Source organism: Grammomys surdaster, unplaced genomic scaffold, assembly GCF_004785775.1.
Source record: "Grammomys surdaster isolate TR1022 unplaced genomic scaffold, NIH_TR_1.0 577, whole genome shotgun sequence".
Classification (NCBI taxonomy): domain Eukaryota; kingdom Metazoa; phylum Chordata; class Mammalia; order Rodentia; family Muridae; genus Grammomys; species Grammomys surdaster.
The window spans coordinates 338,920-359,496 of record NW_021604996.1 but is presented as its reverse complement, the minus strand read 5'-3'; the positions used below and the strand labels follow the sequence as shown (position 1 = coordinate 359,496).

Genomic DNA, 20,577 nt, shown 5'->3' with positions numbered 1-20,577 from the left:
TGTCCAATCTCAACCCTTTCCTATTACCCACTTGAACCTCTTATTATGAACTGCTGTGATTGCTTCCCCATGCTAACTAGGCCTTTTTGTCCCTACCTCTCGGAGTGGATTCTCAGCCCAAGAAAACCAATTGTTCTTTTAAAATATGTCAGGTGAGACCACTGCTCTGTGGGAAATCTCACTCTGGCTTCCTTTCCTATGTTCATGCTACTCCTCTAAGCCATGTCCCATTTTGATCTCACCCTCGCTCCTCCCCAGCACCCAGGCCTCTGGGTAGCAGCACACATCAGCCGGGCTCTACTGCTGCTGCTTCATTCTGGCTATACTTCCAGTGTCAATTCCACTCTGTCCCAGTATCTGCAGAACAAACCTCTCCTCCCCTAAGCCTTTCTCTTCAGGCTACTGCCTCACTGTGGTCTTTCCTCCATCTACCCTGTGACAATGAATTGAAGACAGCATCTTGACTAGGCCAAGGAGTACTGCACTGGCAAAGACTTATGTGAGGTGCGTTTTGGAGGGCATTTTGGGCAGTAATTATTATATGAGTCTGAATGCACTAAGTACGGAAGCATAGAGCAAGACCCTGAACGAGCAAATCTAGAGAATGAAGGAGACTCTTCTCCGAGAGTTGAAACAGACTTTCCTGTGTTTTGGAGTCAGGATGCGAGGACTTATATACCACAGCTCTCTGAGTCCTCAGGCTAACAGCCTCAGACTAGGGTGCTGCTGGCACCCTTGTTCTTTGGTACTGGTGGCATTCTAGGGTCTCCAGTTTGCAAATGGCCTATAAATCACTAAGTTTCTAAATTTTCAATCTGATGTAAAAGATACTTACACATCTTGAAATTCTTCTAACGTTTTTTGTGGTGTGAACACATTTAACAAGCTAATTATCTGAAAAGAGAAAATTAATTATACTTTAGTATGTCAGATTGATTATAAAAATTGGCTTGAACACTGAAATATATTAAAGGTAGAAAAATGATCACAGAACTCAGTATTTATCATTTCTATGGTTGTCACAAAAGCATTCTAGTGCACAGCACTGGAATATTTAACCACCAACTGAAAGAAAGATGTGCTTTTAATAGAATCACTCACGTGCCCCTAGTAACATAAATCATTACTACGGAATTTAAATTTATGTAAAAGATAAAAATAATGGTTGGAGAAGCACTAATTAAAGTACTATGCTGAGGACTGGAGAGATGGCTCAGAGGTTAAGAGCACTGACTGCTCTTCCAGAGGTCCTGAGTTCAATTCCCAGCAACCACATGGTGGGCTCATAACCTTCTATAATGAGATCTGGTGCCTTCTTCTGGCCTGCAGTATACATGCAGGTAGAATGCTATATACATAATAAATAAATAAATTTTAAGTACTATGCTAACTGTGGAAACTCAAATACTATATGTAACTTTCTGAAAAGTTTTCAAATAGGAAGGCTGAGCTTGTACTTTATGGTGATGAATATGAGGCCTCATGGCCTTACATTCCCTTAAGGGGCTAAGCAGCCAACCTTACTGCTTGCTCCTTGTGGCCTCTGTGCTTACAAACTATGGGTTTCAAGCACACACCCTCAATCATCTCACATGAACAAGAGAAAGGGGAATTACTCATCAGATAGAAGGGGTAACCAGCGGGCTGGAGAGATGGCTCAGTGGTTAAGAGCACTGACTGCACTTCCAGAGGTCCTGAGTTCAAATCCCAGCAACCACATGGTGGCTCACAACCATCTGTAATGAGATCTGATGCCCTCTTCTGGTGTGTCTGAAGACAGCTACAGTGTATTCATATATAATAAATAAATAAATCTTTAAAAAAAAAAAAAAGAAGAAGAAGGGGTAACCAGCAAGAATGGAAAGGAAACTGTATCCACCTTCGGTCCTGGGAAACAAAGTGGATAAAGCTAAAACTCTAAAATATAAAGCAGAGAAGAATATGGGCAAATATTCCATTTCCTGGTATAATAAAAATATTTCGAAACATAATAGGACACCTAAGATATCTAACTACATTAAAACAAAGCCAAATTAAACAAAAAAATCAGCATACTAGAGCAACACATGAGATCAAATGGGAAAAGGATGAAACAGTTGAAGCTGGACATGGGTGGCATTTCTATAACTTTAGGACTTATGAGGCTGAAGCAGGAGATTGAAAGTTTAAGACCAGTCTCAGAGTTCAAGGTTAGCCTGGGCTACATAGCAAAATCCCAAAATGGACAGCGTTAACAACTTTAATATGTAAAACCACCTATAAATGTGCCAAGTTGACAAAAACAACCAGCACAATTTGTTAACTAAAGTATTATATATCTGTATATACAACCACTTAAAAATGTATTACGGTTATGTCCATTAAAGTATATGAAATTTACCAACATTCCTCTTGGGATAAAAAAGGAATAATAGCATAATTGATCTTACTTATACATATATGAATATACATAAACAAGCATTCTCACTAAAATGTTCACACTAGTGACCTGTGGCTGAGGGATCCAGGGATTTTTGCTTTCTAATTTATATTACCTGAAATTTTAAAAATAATAAGTATATTTATTATTTTTAATAATTAAGACTTCCTTTCTTGATGGGTTATAAACTATAAGCAAATAAGCCCTGTCTTCCCCCAAGTTTGATTACATTGTTTTATAACAGCCATGAAAAGCAAACTAAGATACAAATAATTTTCTTGGGTAGATTATTTCCAGTTTTGTTTTTGTTTTTGTTTTGTTGGAAGCCATGGTGCAATGAATACCCTCATTTATAAAACTTGGTATACATATCCAGGTAGGTTATGTACACCTGGATATGTGATAAGACTGAAGAGTAAAATAAAACATATATTGAAATTAAAATCAATTCAAAACACAAGCCCTAATGGAGGTGAGAGATATGGCTCAGTGGTAAAGTACTTGCCTTGTGTATATAAGATCTTGAATTAAATCCCCAACTTCCCCACAAATTAAAAAAAAAAAAAAACAATGTGAAAAAAGAATAAACTGATCTTAGTGGCATACTCACTGTCACCATATAGACAGGTCTAGCACAAGTGTTGAAACAAAGGGGAACATAAACAGTTTAGTATAGTCTTAGTCTCAACTACTCATCTGAAACTGGAGAAAGATGTCAGGGGCTGAGAAGAGGGTTAGGTGGGTAAAGGCATTGTCACAAAGCCTGCTGATGACTGACCTGAGGTGGGTCCCAGAGTCCCACACAGACCCTCTCTCCTAAAGAGAACCAATCTGGTCAGGGTCAGGGTTAGGTGTTAGGTGACAGTGTTAGGGTCAGGGTCAAGGTTAGGGGTTAGATTCCGGCAGGTTATTCTCAGGGCTAGGGTTAGTTGTTAGTGGCTGGGGTAGGGTTAGTGTCAAGGTTAGGCTCATCTGGAAGCTTGTTCTCTCACTGCCATGAGCGTCTCCTACCCCTCAATAACTAGATGTAATAGAGAATATTTTTTAATTTTATGAAAAAAAAGTAATCTTTTTTATAGTTTCTCTCATCATCAGCTAACCTTCAGTCTGATCACACCACTAAAACCAAAGCACATGAAGGAATACCAGTGACTTACGTTTTTATGATTGACACACTTTAAGAGGACGAGTTCACGGTAGGCTCTCTTTGCATGCGTTTGGTTCTGAAAAGGACGACTTAACTTCTTGACAGCCACATTTATCCCAAGAACTGTATCAAAAGCAGCACTATAATTAGGAAATATAATAAACAGCCTATTAAAATGGCTTTTGAAAATAGCAATGGAGAAATACATTTGATGTGTTGTCTTTCAAAGAGAATAACAAGGTGAGGAGAAATGTTTCTGTTCTTCCCCAATCAAGCTTTATGTACATACGGAAAGTGAAGTGGCCAAGCTGAATGGAGGGACTACCCCTCCCCAGAGGCACCATGCTCTTTGGCTACAGCTGGAGTGGGATTCAGCAATTCTTTCTACTTATAATTTTCAGTTAGCTAAGATTAACAGGTTCAGAACTAGGTAATTTAATCCAAAGCACAAAACACAGGTCAAGGCATGAAATTTTCCATTTAAACACATCAAGAAATTAAAACTTCCTTGTTATCACTGATTAAAGTGTCAGTACATTCTGGAGCACCATGGAGATCCCATGGTTGAGCTCATGGAAGGAATTTAATAAATCTAAGTTTTGACTGATTATGCTTTCCCAGGCCAAAGAATCTGAAAGGAAACAGAAGCCAAAGTCTCAGCTCATGGTAAATTCCCAAGATACAAAATCCCAATGTAAGCACTTGCTATATATATATCCTGCAGGAAGTGATGCATCCTTTTATAGTAAGGGTAAGATCTAAAGCTCCAGTTTCCAGTACTCACATCCCTTCATGGAATTCAGTGTTAACTTTTCTCCAGAGACTAGATATGGAATGATGAAAGACATGATGACATGTCCTAGGGTTTCCAGCTAGCAGTACAGTGTCATCATGCAGGGGCCTTCTGACGACTCAACAGGGGCTCAAGACTGCTGCATACAACCAGGAGCCCAGACATCACCTTAAACAGCGCTTCTGTGAGTTTATTCTCGCTATTTGTAATACCGTTTATCATCTTTACTCCTTTCTGTGAATTATTTCTGCTCAATAACTCTAACATAATTAACCCTGTTTTTAACTTACAGACTGTCCATTGTAGAACTGGCTCAGGAAACCACTGCATTTATTGCGTTTATTACATGTATGCGGACATGCATATATACAAGTCACAGGCGAGCCTACACGCTCAAAGGCAAATTTACTACTTATATAAATATATGGTATAAAAATATATTGTAAAATAAATCATTAATAAACCTGTGTGCGGGGCTGGAGAGATGGCTCAGCGGTTAAGAGCACTGACTGTTCTTCCAGAGGTCCTGAGTTCAATTCCCAGCAACCACATGGTGGCTCACAACCATCTGTAATGGGATCTGATGCCCTCTTCTGGTGTGTCTGAAGACAGCTGCAGTGTACTCATACATAAAATAAATAAATAAAATCTTTAAAAAAATAAATAAATAAATAAACCTGTGTGCATGGGTACACTTCCATGTATGTATTTCTTAGATTCACCTTTCTGATCTCAAAAGATTTCATCTGAATTTTCAAACAGGAATTATGACTGAGTTCAAGGGCTCTACAGAATAATCTGGTGTCTTCAGTTAATAACACTACTATACTCTGTTATTTTTTTTCTTTTCTTTATTTTCTTTTTCTTCTCTGAGTCAAGGTTCTCTATGCAGTCTTGAAACTTGCTATGTAAATCAGGCTAGCCTTGAATTCACAGGTATCTGCTTGCCGCTGAGTCTGGAGTATTGGGATTAAAGGCGTGGACTGCCTTACCCCACTTATACTGTGTTCTTTAAAATTGCTAAGAGAGTAGATGTTACATGTTCTCACTGCAGAAAACATGTAAGAAAAATGTATATGTAAATTAGCTGAGTTTAGCTATTTTATAATGTATATGTATTTGAAACACTATATACGTGTATGCATATATGTGTTTCTGTTCTCTGTGTGTATTTATGTATGTATATGTATGTGTTTCTCTTTTGTGTGTGTATGTATGTACATAATATATGTAAAGTATGTATGTATGTATGTATGTATGTATGTATGTATGTACTGGCTAGTTTTTTGCCAACTTGATATAAGCTAGAACCATTTTGCTAGAGGGACTCTCAATTGAGTGAATGCCCCCACCAGACTGCAGAGCATTTTCTTAATTAGCAACTATGTATGAAGCCCAGCCCATGTGGGTGGTACTACCACTGGGTAGGTGGTCATAAATGGTATACGAAAACAGACTGAATAAGCCAGGAGGAGCAAGCCAGTATGCCTATGGCCTCTGCTTCAGTTCCTGCCTCCAGGTTCCTGCCCTGACATCCCTAGACTACAATCTGTAAGATGAATAAACCCTTTCCTCCTCTCCTCATATTGTTTTTGATCCTGGTGTTTTATCATAGCAACAGAAACATAACTAAGGTAATAAAATAAACATATATACCTATGTCAATAAAACTTTATTTGATGTACAAAAGTAGTCAAATGAACTAATTCTAAATGCTTAGAGACAGGTTCCTCTACTCCTGTTCCAGCTCCAGGAACAATTTCTAACTCAAAGGCTTCCTAGTATGAAACTGGCCTTAGCTTCTTACTTGGCTCCCCACCCCTGCAGCTTTGTTCTGATGGTACTTCAGGGTTTCCTTGTGAGTGGCTTACTGCTCTTTACCTTGCTCTTCCCCAATAACATAGGGTGACTACTACACTCTCCTCTGCTCTCTTATCTCTTTACCCTCCTCTTCTTCCTCCAAACCTTTATCTTAAACAGTCATGCTTGCTAGCATCTTCACTTTAAACTGACAGCTAAGCCTCTGTGCTGCTTCCCCAGGCTGTCTATACGCACTGACGACCAACAGGAAAGTGCATGTGCTCATGTAAATACTACTAGTTGCAGAGCTGGAATTATACTTAATTTCCAAAGACCACACAATCCTTGCTGCCAATCACACACACGCAATTAGAATGTCAGCTACAAGGAGGCAGATGGGCTCATCCTCCCAGTCTATCAAGTGCTTGAAGACTCCGCTTTTGTTTCAATGCAGACCACGCCTCTTTCTATACTTCCTTCCACAAGGTTCTAACAAACATCTTTTTCCTAAGAGACATCTTCCAAAGCCCACCATCAGTACTGTGTCCTCCCACTCAGACATCTACGCTTGGAATCGATCCATCTTTTTCTGAAGACATCTCAAAGCCTGCTTCACAGAAGTCATCCTCTGTCTGGCTGCTTATATTTGACTGCCTTCTTGTATTACATGTTCTTGTGTTGTCTTCCTTGTTTTAGTGCTTCCTTAAGGAATGTCCCCAGACAACTAAATGATCTTACTGCCTTTGGCTTTGACAGTCTGTCTTTTATGCTGAAAATCGATTTTCTCACACATTAAGGCCACTGCTCTCCAGCTCTCCAGCTTTAGTGCTGTGTAGTGGGGAGGGAGGCTTATATCTGAGCCACTCCTTTGCTTTGTGTTTTGTTCCTCTGCTCAATGATATGTCACGAAGAGCCATGCTCTATTGGAGCCTCCAAACGTCTCCTTAACAGTCCCTCCCAACTCTTATCACTGTTGTCCATTTGTCCATCAAGAAAGAAAGTAACTTCTGAATTTTTTGTTTTGTTTTTGATACAGGGTCTTTCTACATAGCCCTTGCTGTCTTGGAAATCACTGTGTCGACCGCGCTGGCCTCAAACTCACAGAGATTCTCTTGTTTCTGCTTCCCAAGTTCTGGAATTAAAGGCATGCACCACCAACCCTGGCCTAACTTCTGGCTTTAGGACAGTCACTTTCTTGCTCTCACAACTCAACATGTTACACATTACTCTATCTCTTATTTTTACCTGTGACTTGTCACTCAACACTGCATTTATGACTCACCCATGAATCTGAGTACTAGAATTCACTCTGTCATTGCTATAATATTCCTTTGTGTGACTGTCACTTGCTGCTCTCACTAACTTAGTTGTTTTCACTTTTCAAGTAACATGAATCACTGCGACTGACATCCATGTGCACAGCTGCAGTCCTTCAACCATGCCCCTAACACACGCAGATAGCTAAGTGGGAGTGCATAGATTTACTTTAGCAGATAAGACCAGACTCTCTTCCAACATGGTTCCATCTGTGTCTGTGTCCATCAGCAGTGTGACAAAAGTCCATGCCTGAGAGTTGTATGTGAATGTCTTCACCAACATTTGCATCATGAACAACTTACTTTTTACCCTTTGGGCTGAATGTATTTCACCATGTACATAAAAATATTGTTTTAATTTGCATTCTCTGATGAGGAATGACCATCAGGTAATAAATGTGAGCTATTTTAAACCACTAATTTTATGGTAATTTATTATGGAACAATAAAACATTACCACATCCTCTCTTCTGTATTCCTACTCTTTGGTCTCTGAGGCTTCACTATGAGTATTTTCTGCTGATGTATCTTTCACACTGTTAATTCTCTCTTCAGTTACACCTAATATTTGCAAACATGTTCTTTAGGTTTGTAATTCAATTACCATAGCTTTCACGTTCACATCTATAATTTCCACTTAGTTCTCTTTTTTAAAGTTCTTGTTATTCCACAAAGTTTTCATCTTGTCTTTTACCATCTTGTACATATCATCATAGCTATTTAAAATTTTGGATCTAATGATGCTGGGATCCTCTATTGGTCTGATCCTTTTGTCTTATCTCCCTGTGTGTCTAGGCGTTTTTATTGTGTTAGACCTTACATTTATAAAACTGCTCTAGAAATAATCTGAAATAGAGGGCAATGCTATCTTTCTTCAGAGTTTATATTTGCTCCTACGGGGCCCATGGGGAGGGGAACTAACAATTCAGACTTATGGCTGTGTAAGCTCAACAACAAGTAGATGACAACTGGATGGGGCAGTGCCTCACTCAAGTTAACCCCATTACTTTTAGGGTGTGGCCTTTCAGTGGCACCAAAACCAAGCAGAGGTTATCCAGGCCCTATTAGAGAGCCTCAGGATCTAATTCCTATTCTCTAGCCACAGGACAGTTCAAGCAGTCCCTTTCAGGACTTAAAAGACCAAGAACCAGGTGAGCCTCAAATGATGGGTTTCCTATACTAGGTTTGCTTGATGTAATATTGATTCTTCAGTATCTTATTAACTCTATAAGGACAAATGCTGCACACAGAGGACAGTGAGAACTCTGGTGGGAACTGGACTGTTTTACAGATGTTTTTAACACTCCTGGCTTTAGCCTCCTCCCCATCTCACCCTCATTTTCTGTATTGTGATCGCTACATTTTCCATCCCCTGGAGTTCTGTGGTTCAAGGCCCCTTTTTTGTTTCACACAACCCTCTGCTTACTCTCTTCCTCTGCAGTGTTATCTGGATCATTTTATCTTAATGTTGCAGAAATTTATTAGAACTTTTTCATTCACTGGCGATTGTCATTCTCTTTTGTTTAACTCTTTGATTTATCATCTTGAATCAAAAGTTCCAAGCCATTATTTTAGAGGTGAAAATGTAAACACTTATTAAGACACAGTGGACTGCCCAAGGTCACAAAGAACTTTGCCCAAGGATCTGTACTAGGCTCAGAACTCGAGTCTCCTATCTCACCAACATTCTGAGCTTCACATCAACAACCTCCTTATCAAAGACATATTATTCTGGACATTATTTATGGTTTGTTTATATTTATAGGGGAAAATAAAACAATTTAAAGACAGAGCAACGCTCATGCTTACAGAAAGCCCAAAGGAGAGCACGTGGGATCTACTATGCTAATCCTTGTGCATTAAGGCACTCCTCACCTCACTCTAACTGTTACTCCTAGGAACTGCCAAACCCAATACTAAAAACTTAAAGAAAGGGGGTAAGCATGCCATGGAACCACAGATTTACATTTTGGGCTGAACACCTTGGGGTCTTAGAAGGAGAAAAGTATACACTAAATCTTAAGTAAACAGTATATATAACTTAGTTGGCACTTATACTCTAAAATGGTAACATTAAAAAACCTATTTCCCAATAAGCTTTACTACCATCTTCTAAGGAACAAAAAGATAGAAACAAATTAAATAAGCCAAAAACTGTAAAGACAATTTGGAACAGGAAGGGAGGGCTGGGAGCCGCTCAGCGATGAGGCTTGCTGAGTGCACCCGAAGCTCTGAGTCTGATGCTTAACTGTGCAAACAAAAGCAAAAATACAAGTAGGGTCAGGATAGTTTATCTTGGCCTCAGCTCTTTACATGTAACTCTGTAGGTCATCGGGCCAACCTACACTGTGGTTCCTGTGCACATCTAGCCTTATGTGTTTACCATGGTCTAGTTTAACAGAACTGACTAGTTTGGAAACCACAGACTGGTGCTAACACATTTTACTTCTCAGAGCTGTAGAAATGCACTTGCCTCTACATTAACTTTTAGTGCTACTTATGGCTATTAAATGGCCACATGTTACTGATTTAAAACAACACGAATTTATTATCTTATGCTTCTGGAGTTCAGAAGTCCAAAACAAGTCCTAAGAGGCTAACAGTAAGGTCAGCTCAGCTGTGATCCCCACGAATCTGGGAAGAATCCATTCTCTTCCTTTTCCGAACTTCTAGAAGCTTCCTTCATCCCTGCCTCACAGCACTTCACACTCTGTGATCACACCTCCTTCTCTGACGAGGACACTCCTGAGTCCGTTTTGTAAGAACACTTCCACTTACATTGGCTCGCCAGGCCAATCCTCCCTCCTCCAGATCATTGAGTTGTTGCTTTGCTTTTCACATGGGGTCTCATCAAGGATGGCCTTGAACTTGCTATGTACCCCAGCCTGGCCTGCTACTTACAGTAATCCTCCTGCTTGGATGTTAAGATCATCAATATAATCAGGTCTGCAAAATTCCTTTCGCCCTGTTAGGTCACACATTTACAGGATTCCAGGGTTAGGATGTGGCTATATCTGAGGAAACATTATTCTGCCCATCACACCCCTAAAGGTTCACTGGTAGATATTTTAAAAGTATGCTGACAGAAAAAAGCACTGGACCATCAACAGCAAAAAGACTGGATCTTAACAATCAATGGCAGAAAATCCAGAGCCTATTGTCAAAGTAGCAGCTCACCCAATGTTGAGTTTATTTTAGCAAAAGTAAACTTTTTGGTTTGTTTTATAGGAATATGCCATTAGCAGACCACCCTACTATCCATCTGATAACAAAGGATAAATGCAAAAGGAAAAAGGAGGAGGGGAGAGGTGCAATCACTTCTGAAGTTTTACTTTCCTATGTTAGAACTTAAGGTGGGAGGATACTATAAAACTGTAAGAGACAGTTAAAAAAATTAAAGTATATATATATATGTATATATATATACACATATGCATGTATGTATTCATTAGCATATATATGTATGGAAGCATGTGTGTACATACATATATACATATATACATAGGTATGTATGGGTATATCTGTATATGTATGCATGTGTATTCAAGTATGTGTATATACATACATAAGTATACACACATGGGTGCATATATATATATATACACACACATGCATGTGTGTATTTATGCATGTATATATGTATGCATGCATGCATGTATGTATATTTATATATATGTAACATATATTTGTATACATGTTTCTGTTTGGTGCTGGTAAGAAACCCAGGTATTTTCACATACTAGACAAGTGCTCTATCACTGAGCTTCCTCTCTAGCCCTACACAGTTCTTCAATGTAATCACTGTCCTACAGAGACGAATATAATTTATTGAGAAATTCTAAAGAGGAATTTAATGAATATTGATTTATTCATCATTATAAAGATCCTGAACAGAGACTGGGTCAGAGGCCTGGTCATTCAAAAAGTATCAGTGATTCAAAGTCATCAGGCTTTAGCTAAGTGAATTAAGGTCCCAAGATACCAACAACTGTTTTAGACCCAGACCTATCCCCAGAGCCCATGGGAGACAGAAGTCAATGAGCCTCCCTAGTCCTCAACTGTACTACAGTACAGAGACGGTCATGGTGGATCTCATGTGGTTATATACTATATACTACTCACTTCACTGGAGTAAGCTTCCCCTTCTTCCATGCTCTTATCAAATTACTAATTCCAAATAAGAAAGGCTACAAATCAAGTGAACACTCATAACTTTCTATTATAATATTCTTTCTATAATTTTCTATCATGGTGCTTAGACTGCTAGATTTTGGAGCATTTCAGATTTCAGATTTTGGGATTAGAGATGCCTATCAGTAAACACAAATACTGAAAAATGCGACAAAAATCTAAACTCAAGAAATCCTCGGCTCCTGAGCAGTTGACAGTACGTTCCATATGCACTAAAGCACACTTTCACTGTTAAGCCCGCACTGTGCATATTGTACTAAAGCACACGTTCACTGCTAAGCCCCCACTGTGCACACACTCTTTCCTGCAGCACCTTCTCCTTCCTCAGTCTCTCCTCCAAGCCTCCTGAACTGCAATCCTGAGCACCAGGCCTCCAGCTGCCCACACCAAGGAAAACAGCCGATCTCCCTGATTGGAGGCTGTAGTGGAGTCTCAGCTTAACCCACTGATGACGCTAAATTCAGTGTCTTCACAGGAAACCAAAACTCTCCTCCCAGAATGCCTGGGAGAGCTCTTTCATTTTCATTTCTCTTGGCCTACCAGTTATAAACATGAAACATGTTTTTATCTTATTACAGTATTTTTATTTATTTATTTTGTTTTTCTGAGACAGGGTTTCTCTGTTGCACAGCCCTGGCTGTCCTGGATGTGCTTTGTAGTCCAGGCTGGCCTCGAACTCACAGAGATCACCTGCCTCTGCCTCCCAAGTGCTGGGATTAAAGGCATGCACCACTATACCCGGAAATCACCAGCAATCACAATTTCTTTTAAAGATAAAAATAATCTTGTTGATTAGCAGGGGGAGGGGGGGGAAAGCTTTGTCCAGAAAACTACAGTCTAAGAAGTTTGAGAGGTGCTGACAACAGAGGTCTAGAAAACACGTGAGAAACGTTACCTTTGTCTGGCCAGTGACGTCGCAGCAGCTGACTGTCTTACCATGCAAGAGCCTAAGGTTCAGGGTCAGACTAATGGTTCTGACGTCCTGGGCTGGACACATAGTTGAAGAGAGACACCAAAGAAGAGACGGCCAGCCCAACCCCTCACACAGCATCCCTTCCTGGTTAATCCATGGTGTGATAATGACACTGCCTGGCCTCATCCTGCCAATGAATGGCAAAGCACTGCAATGATGGCGCCTGGAAATGAACAGGAGTGATTGGGAATAAAAGGAGGAGGGGGGAGAAGGTGGCCATGATGAAGAAATGAATAAAACGCCAAATTCTGGTTACACCAATCATCCTGATATTATAATAGCAAGGCAAATGAAAAGATAACAAATAAATAAATCAATAAAGCCAACAACAGAGCAAATGAAAAATCGAGTTTGTATCCTACACATGACTGTATATAACTACAGCAACGACTGATTTAGTTTAGCTCAAAATCTACAAGAGGGAGTATTTTTTTAATCAGTGTTTCTAAAGTCTTACTCAGTTCCACTTTTTACTAAAGGCTTCATCTATGCTATTAGAACAGCTCAGACTTACCAAACAATTCCTTGGGCTCCAGAGCCAATCGGTTTCAATTGCTGGTAACGTTTTAGAACAGTGAAAGTTGAGTCTGCCACTTGCACACTGTAAAACTGGCCATCACTTTTACTGTCACTCATGATGTAGTGTCATACAGGATTCCGGAGAGCTGGTACCTTCGTCAGATCCCTGAGGAGAGAAGCAGAGTGAACTGATGCGCTTACCAAAGTGTATACACAGTGGTTCTGGTCTGCTGGGATTTCAGATGGTATGGCAGTATGGCTGATTAGCTTGGGCACACTCTCATTTTAAGCAAGGGGCACATACCCCCCCCCCAAAAAAAAAGACATTTCAGTAGTGGAAGACCATGAAAAGATGAAAAGAAGGAATTAAAACAATTTTTTTTCTATCATTCATTTTATGCACCTGGATGCTCTGTCTGCATGCATGTATGTGTATTCCTAAACAATTGTGAGCTGCCATGTGGGTGCTGGGAATGGAACTTGGGTCCTCTGGGAGAGCAGTCAATGCTCTTAACCTTTCCAGCCCTGGAAAGAAGGAATTTTGAGATGCACAAAGGCCACATTTTTAAAGGACTGGATTATAATAAAATATCTTGGGGCTGGGATGCAGCTCAATAGCCAAATGCTAGCACACACAAGGCAGTGAGTTCACGTTAAAAACAGGAGTGGGGTTAGGGGTGGGGAAAGAACCACCTCGGGAGAAAAGGATTCACACATTATCCCTGGCCATGGAGAGACGACTATGTCACTACTGCATCTCATCCACTTCCTTCTTGTGAGATCAGCTTATGTCTAGAAGTCCTGGCCACAGATGGGGGCACTGTTTCGGAATGACTGATTCTAGAATTTCTGGAGAAAGTGGAACAGTCCTCTAAGTGTATGAATTCAAGCTAAAGAGATAAACCACAAAGTGAGAGCCATAAGCCAGAGTCACAGCCTTTTGCCAATATTAGAGACACTGGAATGAGCTGTGTAACCCACAGTTAGGCCTGTTCAATGAAAGTGCCCAGACCTGGCCTTCATTCCCTTCACCCCAAACTCAGCTATAGCTCATAGTAAAATAATTACCTACACTCTAAGTATATTCACAAATGTGGCTATAAACCAGTGGCCCCAGAAAGTAGTTTTCTTCTGGTTTGGGCAGCAAGTTGATTTCCAGTTAGGCTTGAGTGTGGAACATCCTCCACAGTCTCGTGTTTGAACCCTTGTCCTCAGAAGGTGGTGCTATGGGGAGGCTGTAGAACCTGTAGGAGATGGAGCTTGGCTGGACAAAGCAGGCTGCTGGACAACAGGCATGGAGGCTGGTCTAAGAGACCAGCTTTCTGGTCTGTAGAGACTGAGGGGTCCCAGCAACAGGTTCCCATTCATATGAACGCCACCAGGGCGAACTGTACCCTCATAGACCACGAAATGACTCCTCTGTCATGCATTCACTCACAGTGGCCAGAACAGGGAGCAATGTGACTGATATGCTAACCCTGTGAAAGTTGGGCGATGTTAACTGAAAAATTAGTGACCTAATTATTTTGGTCTTTTAAATTAAGAAGCCAAGAGCAAAGTTACAGAGGGAAACATCCCATAAGTGATTTTTTCCCTACAGCATCATTATTTCTACAGCTCCACCAAAGCCCTGCCTTTCTGTTTCACCATGTGCAATGATAGCTTTCTTCATAATACAAAGATGCCTAGGATTTCCCTTAAACATGGAAATAAGTTAGTAAAGGTTTAAACAAAAGTGTAAGGTCAAACAAGCAATGGAAGCCACATGCTAGGTACAGGTGAAATGCCTATGAGCCAGAATACTGAATGACCTTGCCATGTGAAAAAAACATCTCCGTTTCTGGACCAACCTGCCCATGGTGTGACTGCTACAAATCTCAATCTTCTCTGGTAACTCCAGATCTCTTTGCTATGGCTGCTCATATTCCATAGCTGGACTAGTACAATATCAGGCTAGCTTCCTTGAACCTGGGGATTAGAACTAATAGACTAGGCTCAAGAATTATTATATAATTTCATCTCAAGATTTAAAATCACTCTAAAATGAAAATAAAGTGATCTTGTTAGACAAGAAAAAAAAAGTCAACTCAGAAGCACCTAGACACTCCTGTTATATATGGGCTGATGAGAACAAGATAAAGAGCCCCACACACACACATACATACATACGACAACCTGAGAAAACATGTAAGTTAGCTACTAATGGATTTATTCAGTTAGAATGGCATTTTAAGTACAAGGACCAGCTTGTTTTGCAAGCTGGGAAGTACAAGCATTCCTCAAGCAACCACATTAGCCACACCCCCAAACCTGGATGAGCTCTCTGCTATGTCACTGTCATGGTCCAACACAGTGCTCCATCCAAGCCACTTCTACAGTCTTGGCAGTACACTCAGCTGGGACTATAAAGGCTTTTATAGGTCTGTCTTTTCCCTTGGCCATGAGCTCCTTCTCAAAGAGTAGGGAGATACAGCTGGGCAGGTAACTCTGTGGTAGAGTACTTGCCTGGCACGAGACCCTGGGTTCACTCCAGAGCGAGTTGGGGGAGCACAAGAGAAAGGAGTAGAACAGTACACAGAGACTGTCATAAAGGAAGGCTTCACAGAGGAAGCCCTGTCCTCAAGTCTGTTCACATTACGGACAAAGACACTTGTGAATATTGGTGAGACTGTAAGGTGGCCCAATCATACAAGTAATAGCTAATGGTGTACATGCATGTGAACCCTAATTCAGCAATTACAGGCCTAGAAATACACGGGGGAGTATGTATGTGTAATATTCAAAGATATCTATACAAGAATGGAACACAGCTAATCAGCAAGACTATAAACAACTCAAAACATAAAGTACAATGAAGCCATTAAACACAATACAGGGACTGTGTGTACTAACTTGGAAAGATATCTAAGATACAAAAAAGGAAATAAAGTAATTTGAATTAAAGTTCACACAATAAATGCCAATCCATGTGCATGGAGTATACACACACACTCCAGACAACACACCAGCAAGAACAGAGAAATGAGATGTGAGAAACATTCCTTCTTCCCATTAGAACTTTCTGTTCTGTTTTTAACCTCATATATTTACATATAAAAACTAAAGATAAAATTTCAATTAGAACAAAATGTTATAAAATGGCCTTGTGACACCTGCAGGGAAGGTGGATTGAGACAGACAACTAGAGTGAGGAGAACAGCTCAGGTTCTGGGAGACTCATTTACAGAGTCTCTGAAGTAACCTATGAGGGGTGCACTATCATCCAACGACAAAGGAAGAAGCTGAGGTTTCGGGGCACTAAGGCACTGCCCAAATTCCCAGTGCGGCCCAGAACTGAACTAAGGTGTGTCTCACCACAGCACCCTCCTTCCTCCTAACACACCAGTCCCACATCTCTAACTACTGTGGGGCATAAAGCTGTATGTCTGAGGGCTGGTCGCCACCAGGCCAGAGCAACACAGGCTTCCCTCATCAGCACACCTTTTCCTCTGAGGAAGACTGAGCAATTATTCACACTCAGTTAACCCTTTGATCACCCTGAAGTTTCAGAATGCACTACTTAAATGGACCATTGCTATGGCCAAAAGCAGACTCTTAGTCACCCTGTTACAAAACATGCTCCTTACATTTTTCTCAGAAAGTTCTTTGTTGGGCTATGTTAATTCTTGTGAAAAAAAAAAAAAGACAGCTTATGATAATTTAGCTGCCCTCATACTAGGGTCTGAGCTGAAGAACTTTAGCATGCTAGGCAAGCACTCTAGCACTGGGTGCCATCCCTATCAACAGTTTCCTGACCTGATGCTGCATTGTAGGTAGGCAAACATAACTATTTGATATTTAAGAACCTTGGAGCAGCCTGGCAGGGCCTCCCTTCTGCAGTTCTGTTCTTGAATTACAGTATGTACTCAATACAGGACATGGTATTCACCTCAACACTTAAAGCCTGGCAGATTTTTTTCTGCTAGCCCTGTTTTCAGGTACCAAGCCCCTTAGCTGAGAGCTATCTGCCCACATAAGGACTGGCCACAGATGCTCAGGACAGCTTTGTTACAGATCAAAACTAGAAACAGCACAAATATCCATGGCTATACATCTAGACTATGGAGTGTTAGTCAGCACTGAAAAAGGCCACAGCACTGACTTAGTGCATCTCAAATGCATTACACCAATCAGCCACAGCACTGATTTGGTAGTTCTCCATAGTCATGAATTCTCGAGCTTCTAAATTCAACCAACCATAGGTAGAAAATATTTAGTAAGAGCAACTGTTCTAAGGAATAGTTAGGTAGAAGCATGAAATTCTATGTGCAATTGCATAGCAGTGTAACTACAAATCACATCAATGTACTGCACATCTCACATAGCTAGAATATAGTTGAAAGCTTTTATGACAGGAGATGATAGGTACGCATTGATCCAGATGCAATGTTTTGACCTAACTTAAACACCACATGTATCAAAATATCACAGAGCACCCCATTATTGTAAGTGCCCTAGATATGATGGAAGGCATATGGGAGAATGCACACTCATACTGCACCGTTTTATATGACTCAGACACCCATGGACTCTGGCACCCATCTTGGAGTTCTAGATCCAATCCCCCAGAAAATGCTGGGAGACAGCTGAACTTACTGAAGAGACTTCTGAAAGGTCACTCCATAATACAGGCCCATAGGGGTTCTTCAAATCACAAAATTATAGGTGTACAGAACAGATCTTAGTTACCAGGGATTATGCTTGGTGGAGGCTGGTTGAGTTAGGCAGCTACAAAGGGGCAGTACAGGAGACCTTGGGGATGCTAAGAAGTTTCTATGCCCTGTGGTGGCAGTGGTGGTTCAGGAATCTGCACATGATAAAATGATACTGAATTGTACACACACTGTAGCAATGCCAAATTTCCTGTTATGATTCCGTACTGGAGTTATATAAATACACAATTGATGGAGAAAACTGTGTAAAAAAGTAGGTGGGATTATGCAGCTTCTTGAAGATCTATAATTATTCCACAAGAAGAAATTTTAAAAAGAGATCTGGTAAAAAATACACAGTAATTCCATCCTTTTCCTGCTGAATGCTTTTGACAGTGACTTTGAGAGCTTGATTCAAGTCCTTCACACAAGGGCAGACAGCAAGCCCTCTGGCCCTCTCTTGGATACTAGACACACCCGCAGGCCTCTGCTCAGCAGCTCCATCTGCCTTAGCTGACTTCCCTGTCCCTTCTACTCTTCTGGCCAGCATTCACCCTCCTTCAAAATCTAGTTTAAGGACCTACTTTTCATGCGAGGTTCCCTACTCAGCCTAGTCTATTAAACAGCACCAAGCCCTTCTTTCATTTGTGTAGAAAGCTTTCCTCCAAGCTCCTCAGTGGTAGAGGCTGTACCTGGCTAATTTCTGAACCTTGGTACATTATTTAGCCCAAGCACTGTCAGTTTAAAGCAAAGCTTATCAAAGGATAAACGTGGAAAGGCAGAGTGGAGCAGGTTAAGGTCAGGTCTCAAGTCAGTCTCTCTGTGGACCAGTTACTTATCCAGTGCCAAGCAACTACCCTCATCTGTAAAACAGAAACGAGCACAGAACTCCAGGATGCCTCTAGATGTGAGTCCAGCTCAGCTGAGAAGGGACTATGACTAGAGTCCACCCTCAGTCTCAGTGGGTGTCATCTAGATTCACTTAGTACTACATCTCAGGAAACTGAAACTCTTTGTTACACTGCAGAGATGGCATCTGTAAAACCCAACCATGGAGGTACTCCAGAACCACCAGCTGCTTCTACAAGTGAACTACAAGGAAAACAGAAGAAGAAGCAGGACAAGCAACCAACTAAAGAAATTTAGCTGAGTGTGGTACCTTTTGACTATAATCCTAGCACATGGGAAGCTGAGACAGGAGGATTGCCATGGATTTGAGGGCAGCCTGGGCTACATAGTGAGTGTGAGATCATATCTGAAAGAAGAAACAAACAAACAACACCAAAACAATAAACACCAAAAAATAAAAAAACAAATAAAAACCAACAGAGAGAACTGAAAAGACATCAACCAATAATCATAACAAAAACTTGGCTCTACTTTCAAATGATTACATAAACTGTAAGATACACAAGACTCCTAGAAATTTGAGTTTTGATTGGTTACTTGATGCTATGAAGGAATTAGTGCTTTTAAACGTTTAAGAGAACTCCTGTCTTTTAGGGAAATAGACTAAAAAGTTCACAAGCAGAGTGATGGGATGTCGAGGATCTGTTTCAGCACAGTGTGAAGAGAGTTTATGCACTCTGAAATGAGGGATGAAATGAGTCTGCTAGAGTTAAAACTTGAGGACACTGATACTAGGCTGTTTATTTTTTAACAAATTTGAAAGTCCCCATCATAAACAACTAACAGACTGCTGTTGAATTCACACAGAGGCCAAGTATAAACCATTAATAATTATTTTTTAATAAAATTACCACCTTCCTAGCCAGGTATGAAAGGTAACTTTCTATTTAGACAAAAATAGCAGCTCTACTGACAAATTAGTAGTTTTCTTTTAAAAATCAGATTTTTTGTTTTATCTTATATATAATAAGTTTTTAAAAATTGAGTCTCTCAATAATTACTTTGGCATTTTCTTTGTACAGAAGGTTAAGACTTTTTTTTTTCATTTAAAACTGACAAATTCAAGTATACCCTTGACCATTTATTTAAAGGATAGAGCAAAGTATCTGTTAACAAGTAATTATAAAGTCCTGAGACCCTGAAAATTAAAACCTCAGGAAAACTGAAGCTCTCCAGAGATTATGCCCCAAAAACAACAATTATTTTTAACTATGCAGGACTCTTCTGAAAGGGAAGAGAGAAACATTTATAGATTGGCTATTGTTCTTCCAGAACAAATCGAAAGCCAAACACAAATAGAGCTGAGAACCTTAGATGGAGGGCAATCTGGGTTCAGGTTTTTACTGGCTGCCTGCACTGAAGCAGACTGCTGAAGCACTGGGGCTCCATTTCTTCCTCTGAGGAAGCCAGCGTGCCAGCCACACTCAAACGAGTGCCTGGCTGGTATCTGGGCGAACAGGGCCTAGCTCCTCTGGCCTCAGGCTACTGTTCCTGCTCCTGGCTGCTTCTCCCTCCCACACTGCCTGCTCAGGAGGTAAGCAGTGCTGCATCAGGTCCGCATTTGGCTTGGCACCAAATAGCTAGTTTTAATTAGCTATTGCCAACATTGAGTATCAGAGTCTAAATACAAACTTGGAATCCTGGCTTTTACAAAAATTGCTGAAAGAAGTTCTGGACCTCCCAGGTCTCCAGCACTCCACGAGCCCATACTTGCCCTGGAGGGCTAATTCTTGACTCCAGGCTGAGCAAAGTTCCTTGCTGCTCCTGCCCTTTCACTTTCTGTGTCTGTCTCAGCTCAAGGCCCTCCAGCACCCCCTCC

General features: G+C 40.6%; 1 protein-coding gene across 5 annotated transcripts in view; it reads right to left on the bottom strand.

The window, feature by feature from the left end:
• The window catches only part of Mapk9 (mitogen-activated protein kinase 9), a 42,205-nt gene that overhangs the window by 20,068 nt on the left and 1,560 nt on the right, over positions 1 to 20,577 (bottom strand). For 4 of the 5 annotated variants that reach the window (XM_028781897.1, XM_028781895.1, XM_028781896.1 and 1 more), the window contains exons 2-4: positions 13,154 to 13,324; positions 3,577 to 3,706; positions 836 to 894 (exon numbers count right to left, since the gene is read on the bottom strand). In XM_028781897.1, coding sequence (XP_028637730.1) covers positions 836 to 894; positions 3,577 to 3,706; positions 13,154 to 13,275 — 311 coding nt within the window. In that variant the 5' untranslated portion in view covers positions 13,276 to 13,324. Of the gene's footprint in view, positions 1 to 835; positions 895 to 3,576; positions 3,707 to 13,153; positions 13,325 to 20,577 lie in introns of those variants that run through there. The other variant, XM_028781898.1, reaches the window with a different exon arrangement.